General features: G+C 32.1%; 1 protein-coding gene across 2 annotated transcripts in view; it reads left to right on the top strand.

Annotated features, from left to right (window-relative positions):
* IPMK (inositol polyphosphate multikinase) overlaps positions 1-17,292 on the top strand; it is a 46,505-nt gene extending 29,213 nt beyond the window's left edge. For both annotated transcript variants that reach the window (XM_039871833.1, XM_039871832.1), the window contains exons 4-6: positions 5,564-5,736; positions 10,054-10,135; positions 12,116-17,292. In XM_039871833.1, coding sequence (XP_039727767.1) covers positions 5,564-5,736; positions 10,054-10,135; positions 12,116-12,738 — 878 coding nt within the window. In that variant the 3' untranslated portion in view covers positions 12,739-17,292. The remainder of the gene's footprint in view (positions 1-5,563; positions 5,737-10,053; positions 10,136-12,115) is intronic.
* The last annotated feature ends 2,363 nt before the right edge of the window (positions 17,293-19,655 follow it).

Below are 19,655 nucleotides of genomic sequence, written 5' to 3'. Positions count from 1 at the left end.
TTTCTATGCGATTTATTGTTTCAGGTCTTATATTCAGGTCCTTAATCCATTTTGAGTTAATTTTGGTGTGTGGTGATAGACAACAGTCTAGTTCCATTCTTTTGCAGGTGGCTTTCCAGTTTCTCCAGCACCATTTATTGAAGAGGCTTTCCTTTCTACATTGTATGTTTTTGGCTCCTTTGTTGAAACTTATTTGCCCATATAAGTGGGGATTTACTTCTGGACTCTCAATTCTGTTCCACTGGCCCGTGTGTTTGCTTTCCTGCTAATTCCATGCTGTTTTGATTATTGTCACTTTGTAGTATAATTAAAGTTGGGCAGAGTGATGTCTTCAGCCTTGTTCTTTTTTCTCAGGATTGCTTTGGCGATTCAGGGTCTTATGTGCTTCCATACAAATCTGATTTTTTGGTTCTATTTCTTTAAAAAGTGCCAATGGGATTTTGATGGGGATTGCATTAAATCTGTATAATGCTTTGCGTAATAAAGACATTTTAACTCTGTTGACTCTTCTAATCCAAAAACACGAAATATTTCCATTTCCATTTCTTTGTGTCTTCTTCAATTTCTTTTAATAGGGTCTTATAGTTTTCATTATATATGTCCTTCACATGTTTCGTTAGGTTTATTCCTAGGTGTTTTATTCTTTTTGTTGCAATTGCAGAAGGAATTGTTTTTTCCATTTTTTTTTCTGACACTTCATCATTAGAGTATAGAATACTATAGATTTTTGAACATTGATTTTGTAAAACTTTACTGTATTTGCTTATTATTTCTAGTAGTGTTCTTTTGTGGAGTCCTTAGGGTTTTCTATATAGAGAATCATGTCATCCACAAAGTGACAGTTTGATTTCTTCATTTCCTTTTGGATGCCTTTTACTTATTTATTTTTTGCCTGATGGCTAGGACCTCCAATGTTATAGTTAATAACAGTGATGATAGTGGACAGCCTTGCCTTGTTCCTGATCTTAGAGGAAATGTTTTTAGTTTTTCACCATTAAGTATAACGTTGGCTGAGGGTTTGTCGTATATGGCCTTTATTACATTAAGGTAATTTTTTTTCATACCTATTTTAAGTGTTTTGATCATAAATGGATGCTGTATGTTGTTGAAAGCTTTTTCTGCAACTATTGATATGATGCAATGATTCTTATTCTTTATTTTGTTTATGTGGTATATCACATTAATCATTTTGCCTATGCTGAACCATCATCCCTGTGTCCCTGGGATGAAACCCACTTGATATTGTGTATATTTTTAATATTGTTGTATTCAGTTTGCTAGTATCTTATTTAGGATTTTTATGTCTGTGTTCATGAGATGTTGTCTGTAATTTCCTTTTTTGTGTTACCTTTACCAGGTTTTGCTATCAGGGTAATATTGGCCTCATAAAATGGGTTAAGAAGTATTGCCTCTTCTTTGCTTTTTTTGGAAGAGTTTGAGAAGAGTAGGTATTAAATCTTTGAATGTTTGGTGGAATTCACTGGTGAAGCCATGTGGTCCTGGACCTTAACTTTTTGGGAGGTTTTTAATGATTGTTTCAATTTCCATACTGCTGATCGGCCTATTAGATTTTCCATTTCTTGATTCAGTCTAGGTTTCTAAGAACTTGTCCATTTCTTCTAGGTTGTTAAAGTTGGTGTTATATATTTTTTCATAGTATTCTTGTATGATCTTTTGTATTGCTGCAGTATCTGTCATAGCTTCTCATTCATCCCTGATTTTGTTTATTAGTATCTTTTTCTCTTTGTTCTTTAGAGAATCTAGCGGGGGGGCGGGGTGTCAATTTCATTGAACTTCTCAAAGAACCAGCTATTTGATGCATTTATTTATTTATTTTTATTGTTATTATTATTTTTGGTTCTCGATTTCATTTAATTCTGCTCTAATTTTGGTTATTTCTTTCCTTCTGCTGATTTTAGGCTTCACTTGTTCTTCTTTCTCTAGTTTTCTATGACAAAGTGTTAGGTTGTTTTTTTGGGCTTGTTCTTGTTTTTTGATATGAACTTTCCTCTTATGACTGCTTTTGCTGGGTCTCAAAAGTTTTGATGTGTTGTACTATCATTGTCATTCGTTTCTCTGTATCTCTTGATCTCTTTTTTTTTCTTTTGTGACCCAATCATTCTTCAGTAGCATGCTGTTTAATCTCCATATATTTGTGGTTCTTCCTGCTTTCTTTTTACAGTTGATCTCCAGCTTCAAAACATTATGATCAGAGAATATGGTTGTTATGATTTCAGTCCTCTTATATTTGTTGAGGCTATCTCTATGTCCCAGTATGTGTTCAGTCCTTTAGAATGTTCCATGTGCGCTAGAGAAGAATGTATAAGCAGCCGTTTTGGAATGAAAGGCTTTGTAAATGTCAATTATGTCTATTTAATCTAATATGTGAAAAGTACATGTCCTTTTATTTATTATACAAATACAAGACTGACTAAGCCTTACAGTAGCTCTCTTAGATCTGAGGTTCACAAATGCCAGTCCTTGGACCTCTGACAGACTGGCTTTATCAGAATCTGTTGCCTTCATAAGAGCTTTCCAGAATTAAAAAAATAAATCTAGTAGTCATTATGCTATCTTTACGATTTATATACACACAAATACACATTGTAGATGTGTATATATATAAAAATCAGCTCTCATTTTTTAAATAGAACTCTCTCTACTACAAGTTATAGCATACAAGTAATTATATCATAATTATTTTTCAAACATCATTTTAATGTAGTTAATCTATTTCCTCTGAACCAAAAGTATTCCAGATGGTACATTATCTTAGTCTGTCAGCCTTTTTGGATGAGTTTTTGAACTTATTTTCTGTTTATCTAGAAATTTAAAAATTACTGCTTCAGTATATACTCCGAGAGGCCTAACCGAAAAACTGTTTCTTGTTATCCAGTGTATGGTATCACCTTGTAAGTGAGGCTTCACTGTAGTAAAATGCCTTTGATCATTTAAGTTACTGAATCTCAAAATTGCCCTACTTCAAATTAAACTCTGTTCTAGTGAAATAATTTGCTAATAGCATTTTTCAGAGAGAGTTAGTATTCAGATTTATTTCTGGTGATATTGATTTGTAGAAAAATCAGTAAAGCTCTCAGGGCTCAGATTATGTCCCATTTTTCTATTTACCTGTTTTATTCAGAAGCACTTACAGCAAGTTTCTAGGTACTTAATATACTCTTTCTTAAAAACTGCATCTCTAAAGCAGGTTTTGGTGTTTATAACTTAGAGGGAATGATAGAAATGACAATCTAAAATTTTCACTTTTCACTGAAAAAAATTGAGGCCAGAGATTTAAACAAAAACACTAAACCAACTCTCAGTATACTTTAACCTAAGGATTATTAATTTAAGGCTAATCATAATCTAGCAGTTATTTATTAATTCCAATCATATAAAATATATCAAGAACCTGAAAGTATGGTAAAGAAAGACACATTTGGCTAGTCAAAATAAATGTCAAATAAAACCCGTAATACTCAAGCTTGTTTACTGAAGGAATAGTTCGATTTATTATAGTGTAAAGAAGGCTAAGCCCAAAGCCCCACTGGGCAGTAGGAATGAGAAAGGCAGACATTCATTTATCCATCAAACATTTATTGTAACCTTGCTGTATATAGAGTTTGCATCATTTGTATTTTTCTTCTTCCCAAGAGGAGAAGGAAGAAATAGGGATTTTATATTCAGATTTGCTGTACCCTACTGTAGCTGTCATTTCTGTCTCATTATAAAAAAGTTTGCTTTTAATCACTACCAAATTGGCAAGTAGAAAATAATAACCCTACACTGAGATATTGATGCTGTAATAGTCAGCTAGGTTCACTCACTGTATACTCTTGTATATAGCTTTACCTCAGTAATACATTTAGGGTCTCTTGAGTTAGGGAAATTAATGATAATAAATTTGTGATGCCAGTGATCTATTATATTAAGATCGATTAGTCTTTTCTGATATTTGAAATAAAAGCCTTGTTACTGAAATTTTTATACAGCTGTAGAGCAGATGAATAATTCTCCTTTCCTAATGCTCAAGGTAGTTAGAGATGGGAAGAGAGAATCTGAAGGGAGTCGTCTTATGCTGCTTCCTTTCCCATCTTTTCATGGGAATTACAGATGGAAATCTGTGATTATCTTTTAAAGTGCAGAAACTGGGAGTTAGAGGGTGGTGGGGAGGGTGTTCCATTTTCTTAATCAGGATATGTCCATTTGTCCCATTACCTTTCACTGTTAGCAATTTCATGTCTGTGTCCAGACTTTTTGTTTTCTCTTATCATGTTGAAGATACCTGTTTGGGAGATCTTTTCTTTATAATGTGAAGGTTTCCTTATAATGCTGGTGCTGGTCTCTTAGGCTGCAGTTCCTTTTTTTGTCATATTTGGGCTTGACTTCACCTAGTTCTACACAGTCATAATCTTCTCACCATCATCTTCCTTTGACTAAGGGATATAATTTATCTATTTCTTTTACTTAAATCTGCCTTAAATTTAAGGAGCTTAAAGCTTTTTCAAGCCCTACCAGAGTTGTTCTCACTTTTGGTTCAGTACTGACTTCTTGTAATTTAATAACTATTCTAGTCTTGGTGGGACAGGAAAAAAGAAAATACATTAAAAATGTGTCTTTTTTTTCCCTGGTAGTCTTTTATTTAATTCATAGAAAATATACATTTTCTGTAACTTTATTTGTTACTTTGATAAAAAGCAGATATAACCTCTTTTGTCTTTGAGGAAAAGTTTTTAGGAAAAATACTTGTTACATTGATAACTTAAAATTACAGTATCATTCAGAACTTTGGGGAGATTCTTCACCCAGGAAGGGGAGTAAGAATTTTTTTCTTTACTTCCTTCCCTCAGTGCACTTGTACTTTTACTTTCAAACTAAAACTATCGGTAGTTCAGGTAGTGTGATAACTGTGACTTTTACAATTTTTTACTTGAATCTATATTTATAATCATTTTCTTTAGGAATATGTATGCAGGTTGCCAAAGTGATTCATAAATGAACTTATAAGGAATGCTTGTATTTTAAAAAGCAAGATATTTGTTTTTCCTTTGAGACTTAGTAAGACTAGAATGTATATTTGGCAGTGACCATCATTTGGATTGGTTCACTTTTCTTAACCTAGACTTCTGTTGTATACTCTGTTGGAAGGATTTAGTCCTATTACTTATTTTAAATGAAGAATAAGCTTTTAAAAAATTATTAAAATACTAAGAGATCTACTGAGGCATAGATGACATAAGTTGTATTTTAAAAGGGACTGCATTCTGGAACAGCTTTTGAGGTAATCTCATTGCCTTTTCAATGTCCTTGGAAACTTTATATCTACTTGCTGCCTTTTGTTTATGGTTACACATTATTTAATTCACCTCCTGCAAGAGATTCCCTGTGATATTTATACTGGTTATAATTTTTTTTTTTTCCAGGTGGAGTAATAATAATTGAGGACTGGATTTGATTGAACTTTTTTCTTAGTTTTATGTTTTCCTCATTTCGTTTCCCCTGGAAGTTACTTGAGTAGTAATGTGTTTGCCTATTACTAAATAAAATTTTTCTTTTATTACAGATTTATACCTAAAACTGGAAGACGTGACCCATAAATTTAAGAAGCCCTGTATAATGGATGTAAAGATAGGGCGAAAAAGCTATGATCCTTTTGCCTCATCCGAGAAGATTCAACAACAGGTCAGCAAGTACCCATTAATGGAGGAGATTGGGTTCTTGGTGCTTGGCATGAGGGTAAGAGTTATTCTTGTTACATATTCGTCTCTTGAAAATTATAGATATCATTATAATAACATATCAGAGGATAATATATTTTGGAATTGGGTTGTCCATAATTCCTCTATGTTTGGGCAGAGACTTTTATTTCTTTCATTCACTGATATTTGGTCAGTGTCTGCAATTATTCTGTACATGGTATGTGATTAATAAATAAATGAACAAATGGCTGAACCTCAAGACTCTGACTCTGGTAATTTTGTTTTAAAGAAGCTTTAAGTTTAGGTGTAAAATAATATGATAAGTAAATGTTATCTGTGATTTTTCCCATGAGGAAAGTGCTAAGTTTATATATTCAATAATTTTTCTATATTTCTAAAAGAAAAAGGAAGCTAAAATTAGGTCAGTGTTTCAGACTGTGATTTAAAAACAGTTGTTTCATTTGCTTACGATTCTGTGGGTTGGCGTTTGAGCTGGGCTCAGGTAGACAGTTCTGTTCTGATCTCACATAGGGTCCTTTATGTAGCTGCATTCATCTGATGGCTTGAGTGGAGCTAGATCTGAAATGACCTCACTCTTATGTCTGGGAGTTTGTACAACTTTTGGATGGGCCTTTTTTCCATATGGTCTCTTATCTTCCAGGAGGCTAGCTGGAGCTTCTTTGTGTACCACATTTCAAGAAGGTGAGAGTGGGAGCTACAAGAGCTCTTAAAGTCTAGGTTAGAAAGTTACTTGTCACTTCTCTGGAACTGTATAGTTTGGACTATATTGATAAGGAGGATAAATAAACTCCACTTTCAATGGTGGGAATAGGGAAGTCACAATACAAATGGCAGTATGCACAAGATGGGAAGGATCGTTGAGGCCATCTTTGCAAACAATATGCCACAGTTAAGTAATGTGGAATAAAATTCTCTAAACAAATAGTATGTCTTTTAGATGTGTGGAGGTAAAATTTTTAGACATGATAAATAATTGCATACCAGTATAAGCATAACGAGTAGTTTTGAAATTCATCATGTACAACAATATACAGATCTACCTTTTGAGCTTTAAACAGTATAGTTAATAAGCATTGTAGATGAATTGTTAATGTGATGGTTACAACAGCACAGTTGAATTTGATATTCTGATTGTAAATAAAACCACAGAAATTATTGATGCGGTTATTTCATTTCGAAAACTATAAATGTGGGTATATAGTAAAAGGAAAAAGAATAATGAATTTTAAAACAAATGGAAAAAAAGCATCCCGCAGAAATCTGAATTGGCAACTATTTAAATCTTCACTGTTTTCAAATCTCATCCTCCCACTTTCCTTCTCACTGTTAGCAGAGGACTTCGCCTTCTGCTTCAGAAAAAATAAAAGCAGGATTTCCTTTAATTTCCTGCTAACAGATGTACTTTCATTCTCTCTTCTTCCTGTCACATTGAAGAATTTTCCAACCTTCTATCTAAGGACTTCCCTATGCCCTCTGGATCTCATTCCCTCCCACGTCTTCAGGAACTTAATACTGTTGATTTCTTTCTTGTTTTATATCTTCAACTTCTTCCTCTCTTTACTCCTTTCCTTTTGTTTTATATATATTCAAATAACTCAAGTTTTTAAAAAACAAAATATCAAAACTCACCTTTACCTTGCTCTGCTCCCCAGCAGTGGATTTAACTTGCCTCCCCTTTGCAGCCAAACTAGTTATTTCCATTGTCTTACTTTCCACTCTCCAATCTAGCTTTTGCTCTATCATGCCACCAGATTGGTTCCTCACCAAGGTTCTAATGGCATCACCATGTCACTAAATCCAAATGGCATTTTTCATTACTTACCTTACTTCACTTTGAAAAGGAGATTTCAAGGGTGACTTGGTCTTCCTTGAAACATTCCTCTTGGTGTCCATAACAGTATACCCTCTACTGTTTTTTTCCAAAGTCCATTTAGTAGTTTTTTTTGCCAGCTTATTTTTTTCCTGTTTATTCTTTAAACGTTGAGGTATTCCACTCTATTCCATTTTACTGCCTCCCTCTCTTTTCTTTCTATTTCTAAGTAATGTCCTTTGTTCTTATTTTGTTCGCTTAACACTGGTAACTCCCAAATGCATATCTTCAGCTTCTTTTTCCTTGATCTCCTAATCTATATATCTAATAGCATCCTAGACATTTTACTTGGATAACTTAAAAACATTTAGAACTAATACATAAAAAAAATGATACACTCATCTCTCTCATAGACTAAAACCCACAGCAAAAGCAACAAATCTCTGTTATTCCTTATTTTAATAAATGGCATCACCATATATCCGGTTTGCAAACTTGAAACCTTATAGTCACCTTTCAGAGCCATCCATTAATCCTATTGATCTTAATAACCAAACATCTCATGAGTCCTGTTATCACCATTATCCTACTCCAGGCTCTAGTCTCTTCACTGATATCTCAAGTTCAGTTTTGCTCTCTTCCAATTTGTTCTCCAAACATTGCAAAAGTATATTTAATCATGAATTCCCCTATTTAAAAACTCTTCAGTGGGTTTCGATTGCCTTAGGATACATATATAAGATAAATAAGGCATTGGATGATTTGGCTCTCCTGGGATGAGTCATTTCGCCAAATAGAGATTCTTCTGTCTGATGTATATATTTTTTAATAACAACTCTATTAAGATATAATTTATATGCCATTCAGTTCACTCATGTAAAGCAGGAGCCTCCAACCCCTAGACCACGGACCAGTGCTGGTCCCTGGCCTGTTAGGAACCAGGCCACACAGCAGAAGACGAGCAGTGGGCTAATGAGCAAAGCTTCATATGTATTTGCAGCCCTCCCCAGCACTAGCATCACCGCCTCAGCTCCACTGCAGATCATTAGGTGTTATATTCTCATAGGGGCACTGGTCTCTGGTGCCAAAAAGGTTAGGGACTGCTGACAAAGTATACTGTTCATTAATTTTAGTATATTCACAGGGTTGGACAGCCATCACCACATTCAACTTTAGATTATTTTTTCACCCCCAAAAGAAATGCCATACTTTTTAACATTTGAAATCCTGCCACTTGAGACAATGTGGATAGACCTTGAGAACATCATGCTAAGTGCAATAAGCCAGACAAAGAAAGGAAATGGGAGATGTGGGTCAAAGGGTATAAAGTTCTAGTTAGATGAGTAAGTTCTGAGGATCTAATGTATAGCATGGTGACTGTAGTTAAAATACAGTATTGTATGCTTGAAATTGGCTGAGAGTAGATCTTAAGCATTCTCACCACACAGAAAACTAGTTAACTATGTGAGGTGATAGATATGTTAATTATTTTGATCTTGGTAAGCTTTCCACAGCGTATATAGCAAATAATCATGTGGTATACTTTCAATATATACAATTTTATTTGTCATTCAGTCCTCAATTAGTTGGAAAAACTGTAAATGAGGTATGTTTTACTATACGGTAGGATGGCAAAGTTAGTCCCTCCTTATTAATCTTATTTCAATTATCCTGGTTATTCTTACTTTTCTGTATAAACTTTAGAATTAACATATGGTTACAGAAATTGTTGGTGTTTTATTATATCATTTTAGTTCTGGTTAATTTAAGTAGAATTGGTATCTTTTGTGATGTTTAGTCTTGTCTCTGAGAACATGGGCGTGTGTGTATATCTCAGGAATGTGTAAAAATGTCTTTAGCTCTTACCTTTATTTAGTTTATTTCTATGTTTTATTTCCTTTTTGTGGCATTTGTAAATGGGGTCTTCCATTATGTTTCTAATCAGTTATTTGTATATATCAAAGTTTATTTTGTGTTTACTAATTTTATTCAGTTATTTCAAGTTTTTATTTTGTGTATTAGTTTTTCAGTTGATTTTCTAGTATACAACCATTATCTACAAAGAGTAATATTTTTGCCTCCTCCTTTCCAAATTATTATACCTCTAATTTTTTTCTCATCTATTTGCATTTGCTAGAAACTACAGAACAATATTAGATAGTAATGATGATAAAAGGACATTGTGGTAGAATACTTTTTGTGGAAGCTTCCTGTATTTTAGGGCAGATGCTTCCTTATTTTCACTTTAAACTTGAACTGACTTGGTGGATTGAGGTAGATAATTTTTCATATTGAAAATACTCATCATTTTAAAGAGTTTTTATCAATAGTGGATATAAATTTGTTAAATACCTTTTTAGCATCCATCGAAAAGGTGGTATGATTTTTTTTCTTCTTCAGTCCATTAGAATGAATTATATGAATAGATCTTCCCATCTTAACCATCTTTGCATTGCTGGGATAAGTCCTATATGGTCAAGGAGTATTCTATTCGATTTTAATATTCAGTGCTTTTTCTGACAGGTTTATCATGTTCATTCTGATAGCTATGAGACACAAAATCAACACTATGGAAGAAGCCTAACAAAAGAAACTCTAAAGGATGGTAAGGATTGAAAAGGCATATTTCAATGTTTTTCTTACTACACAGTTATCAAAACAATTCTAAAGTGATTTCAGTTCTCTTTTTTTTTTTGGTATAATGATTCAATTCACAATAAACAAACTTTAAAAAAAAAATGAACCTTAGATGCACAGAATTAGTCATAATCCCTGGTTCATGGCACACCAAAACCAAGGGTCTGTGAACTCTTACATTTTAATTCATTTATTATTTATTAATATTCTTTAACCCATCTCCCATTTGCCCTGAGAATACTCGCCGGTGGTGCTTGCGGCTGCAGTGTTTACCATGAAATAACTCGCAGATTGCAGTCCTTACCTTACCCTCAAAGTTTGCTATGAAATAGCTTGCTTTAATTATTACTTTCATATCACTCTAGTGTATTGATAGTCTTTGGAAACAAATGACGTACTTCTACTTATAGCATTCTGTTTTTAGTCGTGGTATTTCCATTTACAAAATATAGTAATTCTCGATTGCTGAAAATGTCAAATCCTAGATGTTCTCCGCTTTGTGTTGTTCAGTGCTTTGAAATTTACCACACAAAAAAAATTATTAAATACTGGTCATCATATACATTTCTGTAACATTAGGATTAGAGACAAGTTCTGTTTAGTAATAACTCCATGAAGTTTTTATATTTTATTTTCATATTGAAAACCAGTCAGATTTCCTTCAGTCTTAAAGAGCGTGTTTATGTAAAATTAACGCTGGCAGCAAGTTGCACTTATTTTTTTCTAAATGGGAAATGGGTTAAAAAATGAACATCTTTGATCCAATCATCTAGTCCAGGTTGTTTTTAAAATCTTAGTACACTGATCATAGCATATTAAAACTGCTTGTTACATAAGAGAGTTTAAAATGTGTGTTGTACCATGTAATTTATCTTTATTAAAATTTCCCATGTGTAGTTAGTTGAGGTGTGTATTATAAGCTTCTAGAACTATATTATAAATAGACAAGTGGCATTAAAAGTAGTTCAAATAAAGTCTGTTAACATATATGCCCCTAAAATATTTATGGGCAAGATATTACAAAAGCAATGATATCCTAGATATCTGCAAATAATATTTTGTTGGAAGTTTATTCTTAGCTCTACCTAAAATAGGGAGCAGCTTATGTATAGTGTGAAGAGTTTGAAGAATTTTTATTTTATGTGTAGAAAATAAGCATCCCATAGTGTGATTTTAACAATTAATATTTGCCTTGGCCAATAGTAAGATAATATGGAGATTGGCTCTTTATTAAAATATTTCCCCAGCTAATCTGAATATATTTAGTAGTTTCTGTCCCAAAGCTATTTAAAAGTAGAAATTAATTTGTAAATGCCCATAAATTTGTAAATATGATAAAATAGGCATAAATAATTTTAAGAGGCCTAATTATCTGATAGGTTAAAATATGTAAAAGTCTCCATTTTGGATAACACTCAAATTGGAGTAGTGCTAATCCCCAAAGTGAGCCTAACTTGTGAAAAGACTGATTTAATCAATATTATTGAGAACAGAAATTTACTACAGTTATGATTTGGTATTTTGGTAATGGGCTCCTGACCCCATTAAAAATGGTTACGATTTGACTCTAGGTTTTATAAGTAATCTTGCTAAAAATCTCTTACAATAGTGAATGAAGCAAATTTTGGAATCACATTTCTTGAGAATGTTATATAGAGAGAGAACTAAACTACTGGTCTATCAGTTTTATCTAAATTGAATATTTTCACTTGACATAAGTGTCATTTAAATATTTCCTAATAAGAATATCTTCGACAGAAATTAAACTGAGGTCCAAGTTTCTGTGTCTGACTAGAATTCTTGCCTGTTCAGTTAATTGCAAGGGATGATGGGAAAAAATTGGAGAATTGTATCTACGATGAGTTTACTTCCCAAATGATAACTATTTCATAATTTTATTATAGTCTTAATAATATATTATAATAATACTATATTTTCTTTTTTATAGGAGTTTCCAGGTTTTTTCATAATGGATTCTGCTTAAGAAAAGATGCTGTTGCCGCCAGTATTCAGAAGATTGAGAGTATTCTGCAGTGGTTTGAAACTCAGAAGCAGCTTAACTTTTATGCAAGTTCATTACTATTTGTTTATGAAGGTTCATCTCAGCCAACTACTACAAAATCGAATGACAGAACTTTGGCAGAAAAATTTTTGTCCAAAGGACAACTCTCAGACACAGATGTACTGGAGTACAATAATAATTTTCGAGTGTTAAGTTCCACAGTGAATGGAAAAATAGAAGCTTCAGTAGGCAAAAGCTTGTCCAAGATGTATGCTCGTCACAGAAAAATGTATTCAAAAAAGCATCACAGTCAGACTTCATTGAAAGTTGAAAAGATAGAGCAAGACAATGGGTGGAAAAGCTTGTCACAGGAACATTTAAATGGAAATGTACTTTCCCAACTGGAAAAAGTTTTCTACCATCTTCCCACTGGTTGCCAAGAGATTGCAGAAGTAGAAGTACGAATGATAGATTTTGCTCATGTTTTCCCTAGCAACACAATAGATGAGGGATATGTTTATGGGCTGAAGCATTTGATTACTGTACTTCAGAGTATTTTAGACAATTGAATCCTTTGCTGCAGTCTTTTTAAGGGATGGGGCAATCAGTGAAGAGCAGCAATCAATATCTCTGCATTTCTAATGCTATGTAAAAAATTTGTATTGTGAGTCTACATTTTATTTGTCTTTATACTTTTGGTAGAAGGGTTAACTTTTTTATAATCTTACTCAGGAAAAACTAATTATTTGTTCATTTGAAAACTATGAAGAATAAAGAAACTTTGGAATGTTAAGCAGGGAATATGGTGGTACATGGTTTAAACACCTATTTGGCTCAAGCAAACCATTCAGTCATTAAGAGTTTAGTTTTCTGTAGCCAGTTTATCATGAAATCTCTGTCCACCCGTAACCTTTACAATGAGCCATATCTAAACTCATTACATTATGAGAACACTTTCAAAAATCTAGAAAGCACAGGTTGATGTTCTTAGTATTGCTATATGAAGTTATTAAAACTGGAGAAAATTCTACTTCAGAAATAAATACTGTTTAGGTTTTATATTAAAAGTTCCGACCAGCATATCACAAGGTGCTTCTTAGTGAAATGATTTAGAATTATTGCATTCCAAAAGCAGATTTCCCCTTTAATTTTCATTTATATCCATATTTCAAAATATTATACTTTATAAAAAAGGTAATTGAAATGGACAACAACAACAACAAAAATCTTGAAATTAAGGGCACTAATAATAATTCTTGCTAGGACAAGAAGAAAGCAGTTACTTGGAAGGAACAAAATATTTTTCTTTAAAAATTTTTCATTTATGGGCAAATTGGAATATATATTTACTACATTATGAAAGTGTTATGAACCATTTAATAACTTTTCCTCTAACTGCGCCTTCAAAAAGGTAGATGATTGAAGCAGTCTTATTTCTTCTTTAAATAACATTTGAGATTTTGAAAAATTCATTATATGTTTCCATTTAGTTAAACAGTAGTATATATATGTATTGCTAAAACTGATGTTTCTCAGAATTCTAATAAGCAGTGAAGGAAACATTCAATATTGTGAGTATTGTCAAAAGTACTATGTAAATTAGTACATTATAGAGAATTTGGTGCACATCTAAATCCACGCTTCTATTTTACTTTTACTGAAAATAGTTTCATATTATATTCAAGAGAGAAATTATTTAATTTCATGGAGGGGAGCAATGTTATTTTTTCTGGATAAATTAAGTTATGTATTATCTGTGTTTCATATCCACTACATTTAAAAAAATAACTACTTATTATTGAAAACGTTTAAAACTTTGAGGTTAAATTTGCAAATGTTAGATGTTTATGCTCTCATTACTTGCATTTGATCCACTAATAACACATCTAAGTAGTTAACAGTTTTGCCATATTCCTGGGAGTTGTGAATTGTTTGATTGTCCCCTCCCTTTTCCCAAAAAATTACAAATTAAACTTTTAAGTCCAAACGCCTTCTTTTGGTGTGCGGAAGATAGTATCACAATTATCTGTTTATCTCACTTTCCTAACTCTCTCTGAGGATACTTTGCAAACCCTGAGCCCAAACAGAAGTACACAATGCTCTGTGATTTTTGTGGTTAGTGAATATATTAAACCTGAATAACTTTAAAATTTATATGCATTTTGTTACAGGAAAATTTGATTTATTGTAATTTTTTATTTAGAGTCATTGTAAGTATTTTCCATAGGGACTTCTTATTTTTCTCTACTGCCTAAATGGGTATTGGCTTTTGCTTTTTTTGTAGGGATGAATTTTAAGTCATAATCACAAATTTTTTAGTTTTACTTTATTTCTCCTACAACATAGACTTTTGTTGTTGTTGTTGTTTGGATAGTGGTTCAATAAATCTTATGTTCAGATATTTAGACACTATTTTGAATCTGAACAAAACAAGAGGCTTTTTTTTATATGGGATAGTATCAGCCTATATACAATGAATTAATACATTTAAGTATTATTAGATTTTTTTTGCACATTTTAGCTCAATAAAGTGTGAATCAACTGTTCCAGATTTTCTTTATCCATATTTGGAAATATAGTTTTGTAAAATCAGTGTCTTACCTTTTTGATACAATAAATAGATCATGTTTTGTTTTATTTTAATAAAACAAGAAGCGCTTTTATCTTTTGTTTTTCAGGGAAGGGATTAACATTTAATTCTGTTTACATTTTTTATCACTGTTATCCAATGCTCATTTTATGTTACTTTATAAGTAAGCTTACATCTAACAGAATAAGTGTCTGTTTATGTAATCTACATGTGACTATTTTACTATCTAGTCCAGGCATTTAGCATTATGCTGAAATTTAGCACTGTGGAAATGAATGATCACTATTCACCAAGCATATTTAAAAATGTAAATGTTTAAGAAATAAGCATAATAAGTATGTAGTTTGGGTTAATAGGATTATCAAAATTCCACTGGAAAACACAGATAATGGTTTTAGTGTATTTCTTATGGAATGCACTCATAAAAAGAACTTTAAGAAATTATGGAGAGTGAATAATACATTTCTCTAATAAAAATTTAAATTGTATAATAGTTTTATAATAAAGTATTTACATTAATTGATATTTTAATATGGATGGAAGTTGCATAGATTCAAATAAATAAAAATTGATGATAAATATTTTATCTAAATAGTTTTTCAAGAAACAGTTGTGAAAATGTATATATTAAATGGCTCTAACGTGGAGCTTGTGGTATTTTCAACTCAGTATTCATTATTCTTTGTTTCATGTCTCTGGACAGATTGTAGTTATGCCTCTTACACTACAGTTTGCTATTATGGGGCTTTAGATTGTGTTCAACTGAATAAGAACTTTTTTTTCTGATTTTGATTGAGTTTAAGTTACTATTTTATGATTTTCAAGGTGATGTCCATATCTTCTCTAACATCTATCAAATTTATAACATAAGAAAAAGGAATTAATTTTCAGAGATATTTCAGTTGCAATTTTCTTGTTTCATACATCTGAAAACGTTTATTTTTAGGATTTAGAATATTGTGGAAGATGTAAGATAAAAGAAAATGGTAAAACAATGAAAAAATTTTGTGAAATTACATAAATTTTGTCCACTGTTAAAAACATTGTCATCGTTTTAGTACTACTTTCTCGTAGCAGTATGACATTTTATACTTAAGCTTGATTTTCTTTAAAAATTGTTTACAATGCTTTGTAATAATCTTTCTTATCTAGTGCCTTTAACCTTGATTTGATACATGTGTAGCCTCAGTTATCCTTCCATTACATCCTATAATGTTAGCATAGACATCAGTTTCTTTTAAAAAATTGCCAATTTGATCGTGTGAGGAGGTAAATGTTTTGGGAAAATGAGTAGAGTTGCCTATAGAGACTAGGCTGCTTAGTTCATTCAAAAATATTTACTGGTTATTTACCATGCACCAAGCATTTTTAGCCCCTGTGAATATACAGTTGTGAACCGATCAGACAAAGCCCTAACTATTTCCAGCATTCTGTCTAGATGAGATGGGGTGGGGTTGGGGACTGAATTAAAATAGAGATACAGAAAAATATTCATTTAAAGATAATAAAGTTAAAAAGCATTTGAGTTTGTGTAAAGATAAAGTAATTATTGAGATGAGGTGAAGCAACTAACAATGTTAGAGAGGTTAAATAATACTTTGCAGCACTATAACCTCTATATGACTTTGAGTTCAGGTAGTAATTATAGACAGCATAAGAAGGGCTTAATTTTTCAGTTTTCTTGTTGGTAAAGGTACGTTTACTTAGACTGTCCATTTAGAGTAGTGTTTTAACATAACATTACTGTGAAAAACATTCCATTATATATTCACAAGCAAATTACTGCACATTTTTTACATTGTATTTTATAATTTAGTACAAACGTTTTAGGCCTCAGTCCTCAAATCACCGGTATTTTAAATTTGGCAATGAATATGAAATTACTTTCTGACTTACAGAGTGATTTTATTGTTACTTAAAATGCTTGTTAATATTTTAGGAAGGTTGGAGTTTCTGTTTTCTGGGAGTTAATATTTAAATTATTACTTTGATAGCATCTAGTAAGAGGAAACTATTCATGCGATTAAACAAATGACAATATACTTTCAAGAATTTTCCTTAATTGTTAAACTTTGTCATTGGGGTTAAATTTTGTCCTAGTGTTCACTTACAACATATATTAACAAGTTTAATTATGAAGTGAATAGTCTTAAGTATGATGTGTGATGCACCTGCATACAAGTGAAAATGGCGTGCACAAAGACACTTTACTATGGGAGCTGTACTGGAAGATTTATGAAAGCATGTGAAATTGCACCTAAAATTGTGTTATTAGTGACTATGCTAAATTTATTGTACTTGATGAATGAATGTATTTAGTCTAGTCAAAGTTACTTTGGTTTAAATGTCTTTTTTAATGTGTTTGTAATTTGTACTATTGATGGGGGGGTATTCTTGGACTGCAGGGGTTATTGTCAATGTGTGATTTTATTTTTTAGAATCATCTAATGTGATATACTGATTTTTATAAGTGATATTTAGATAATTCTAATAACTGTATATTTGACAACCTATTAAAATGTTTTGCATTGGAGCTGTTTTCATTAATTATAATGTACTAACAAACTTATGGTAGTTTAAAAAATAATTTATTCATTCAACAATTATTTGAGTACATATTATATACCAAAAACTATAAGAATCATTAGGGATTCAAAGATGATTAAAGACAGGATGTTAATGGAAGCATGTGCATTTGAAATGAAAAAATATGTAAACTTTTGTATGAATATATAATTTTTAACATGTGGACTGAAATCTTTGGAACCAACCTAAAAGAAGTAGACTATAGGAGGAATAAATTGACTTGAAAATATATACTACAATTTTAAAACTTCAGAAGTAGGTAAGATGTTTTTGCATGTATTTGAAATTTCACAAATTAGTTACTTAATCAGTAACCAAGTTAGTATTTTCATCCATTAATTAAAAAGAGGGCACCGTTGAAATCCTACCCTATACCAGGCACTGTATTTGACTTTGGATTTTAAAAAGTTGAATAAGAGATTCAGTACCTATCTTGGAAATATGTACTGTCTGGTAGAAAGAAAAAAAAAACATGTAAATGTGGGATAAAATGTTATTGGGTCTGTGATTGATAGTTATCAATATACAGCAGGGCCATGAAAGAGAGGAGTCAGTCTGATAGCATGCAAGAGGAAGAAGAGGATGTGTGATTCATAGCCTCATAGCAAATGTGAGTCAAGGCTCCAGAAGGTTGTATGGCATTCCTCTCGTGCCCGTTGCTGTGCACTGTGGGGTTGAGCAATGCCATGTGAAGTAGTTATTTTTCTTATTAAGACTAGCTGCCTTACTGCTGAAAAAAATGGGGAATCTCATTGCCATAGTCCCCAAGTTACAGCTAAGTGTTAAGAACTAAAAAAAAATAAAAAAGTAAGAATAGTCTCTTAGGGATTTCATTAGAAATGCAGATTGTAATTCAGCAGGCATAGATGGGGTCTGTGATACTCTTTGTTCATAGAACACACTTTGAGTAGAAAGATTTTTTTAAAAAGCTCTTTGTGGGTGGAGTGTACAGTAGATCTTGGGTCACTTTGATCTAAGCAATCAGCTGTTTGAAAGCCAGGTGAGGGTGCTGAGAAAGAAATGGGCTTAAAATGTGAGAAAATACATCTAGCAATGGCCAAGATAATCCTGGCTGTTCTCATTGAAAGAAAAATTCATTGGCTATGTCAGACCATTAAACCTTTTGCAACAGTTAAGAATCCTAAAATAGTAGAGTTGTGTTTTTTAAATTATTTGTGCCATTGGCCTTTTTGTGTGTGTGAATGATGACTGCTTTGCCAACCAAAGAAAACATTCTGCATATCCTTGTTAATTACGTTGTACTTGCCATCTAACAACATTCTGAAGAGATACTTTAGGCATAAATGATGTGGTACAATTGGTTTGGATACTCTAAAATGTTTTAAGTCAAATCTATAGAAGCATCATGTGGACACTTGCCAGTTTATGGAAGAATAAACAGTATCACCTCATACATTTTGAAGATTGTAAACTGAAGGTAAATAGGCTTAATCTAAGCTTATTGGGCTTGGATCCAGTTCAAAGAATATCCTCATTTTTGTAAATTTGTGAAGAAACCATACCATAACTTTTAGTTCTCATTAGTCTTAACTCCCATTTTCCACTTCATATTATGGTTCACCTTAAACCATTTAGGTTATACCAGAGTCAGAGAGGATGATCTAATGGGCTAATCCGACTACTCTGTCAGCAGTTACTGCTGCATAACACCCCAAAATGTTAGTAGCGTAATCACCTTTTTAGATGCAAGGGCAACTTAATTCTAAAATACTATTTGAACGCGAATGTGCTGTTTTATTGTCAGTTTAACTAGATTTTAGTTTTTCTAAATCAAAATTTCACATTGTCATTTTCTCCCTGCTTTTTTTCTATTATATACCAGCAAGAGTGAAAATTTTTAGAAAGAATATCTGCTTCATAATTTCTCTTTTCTCTGCATTTCCCGTCCATTTTCCACAGAGGGGATACTATTATGGTTTTCACCCTTTTAATTTGTTCTGAGTATATTTTTGGGGAAAATAAAATTTAAGAAATCTTTTAAAAATGAAAACATCTAGCATTCCGGACTTGACTTATCCAAAGCAGCCAGTGGATTTATCCCTAATTTCTTATTTCTAGGTTTATGGTAATTCTGTATAATCTCAAGTAGGATGACTAATCAGACTTGTGCTCAGTAACTTCACACATATATGCTATGTAGCTTTTCCTCACTTTAATTTTAATTTTTTTAGAGCATTTGTAGAGACCTTGCTTTTATAAAAGGGCTTGAGCATTTGTTTGAAATTCATTTATATACTTCCGAGTTAAGCCATAAATAGCAGATAATGTAGTAGAAGCTTCCACTAACAA

This window comes from Pteropus medius, unplaced genomic scaffold (assembly GCF_902729225.1).
Source record: "Pteropus medius unplaced genomic scaffold, Ma_sr-lr_union100, whole genome shotgun sequence".
Taxonomy (NCBI): domain Eukaryota; kingdom Metazoa; phylum Chordata; class Mammalia; order Chiroptera; family Pteropodidae; genus Pteropus; species Pteropus medius.
The sequence above is the reverse complement of the archived record's forward strand: the minus strand, read 5'-3'. Positions and strand labels throughout refer to the sequence as shown.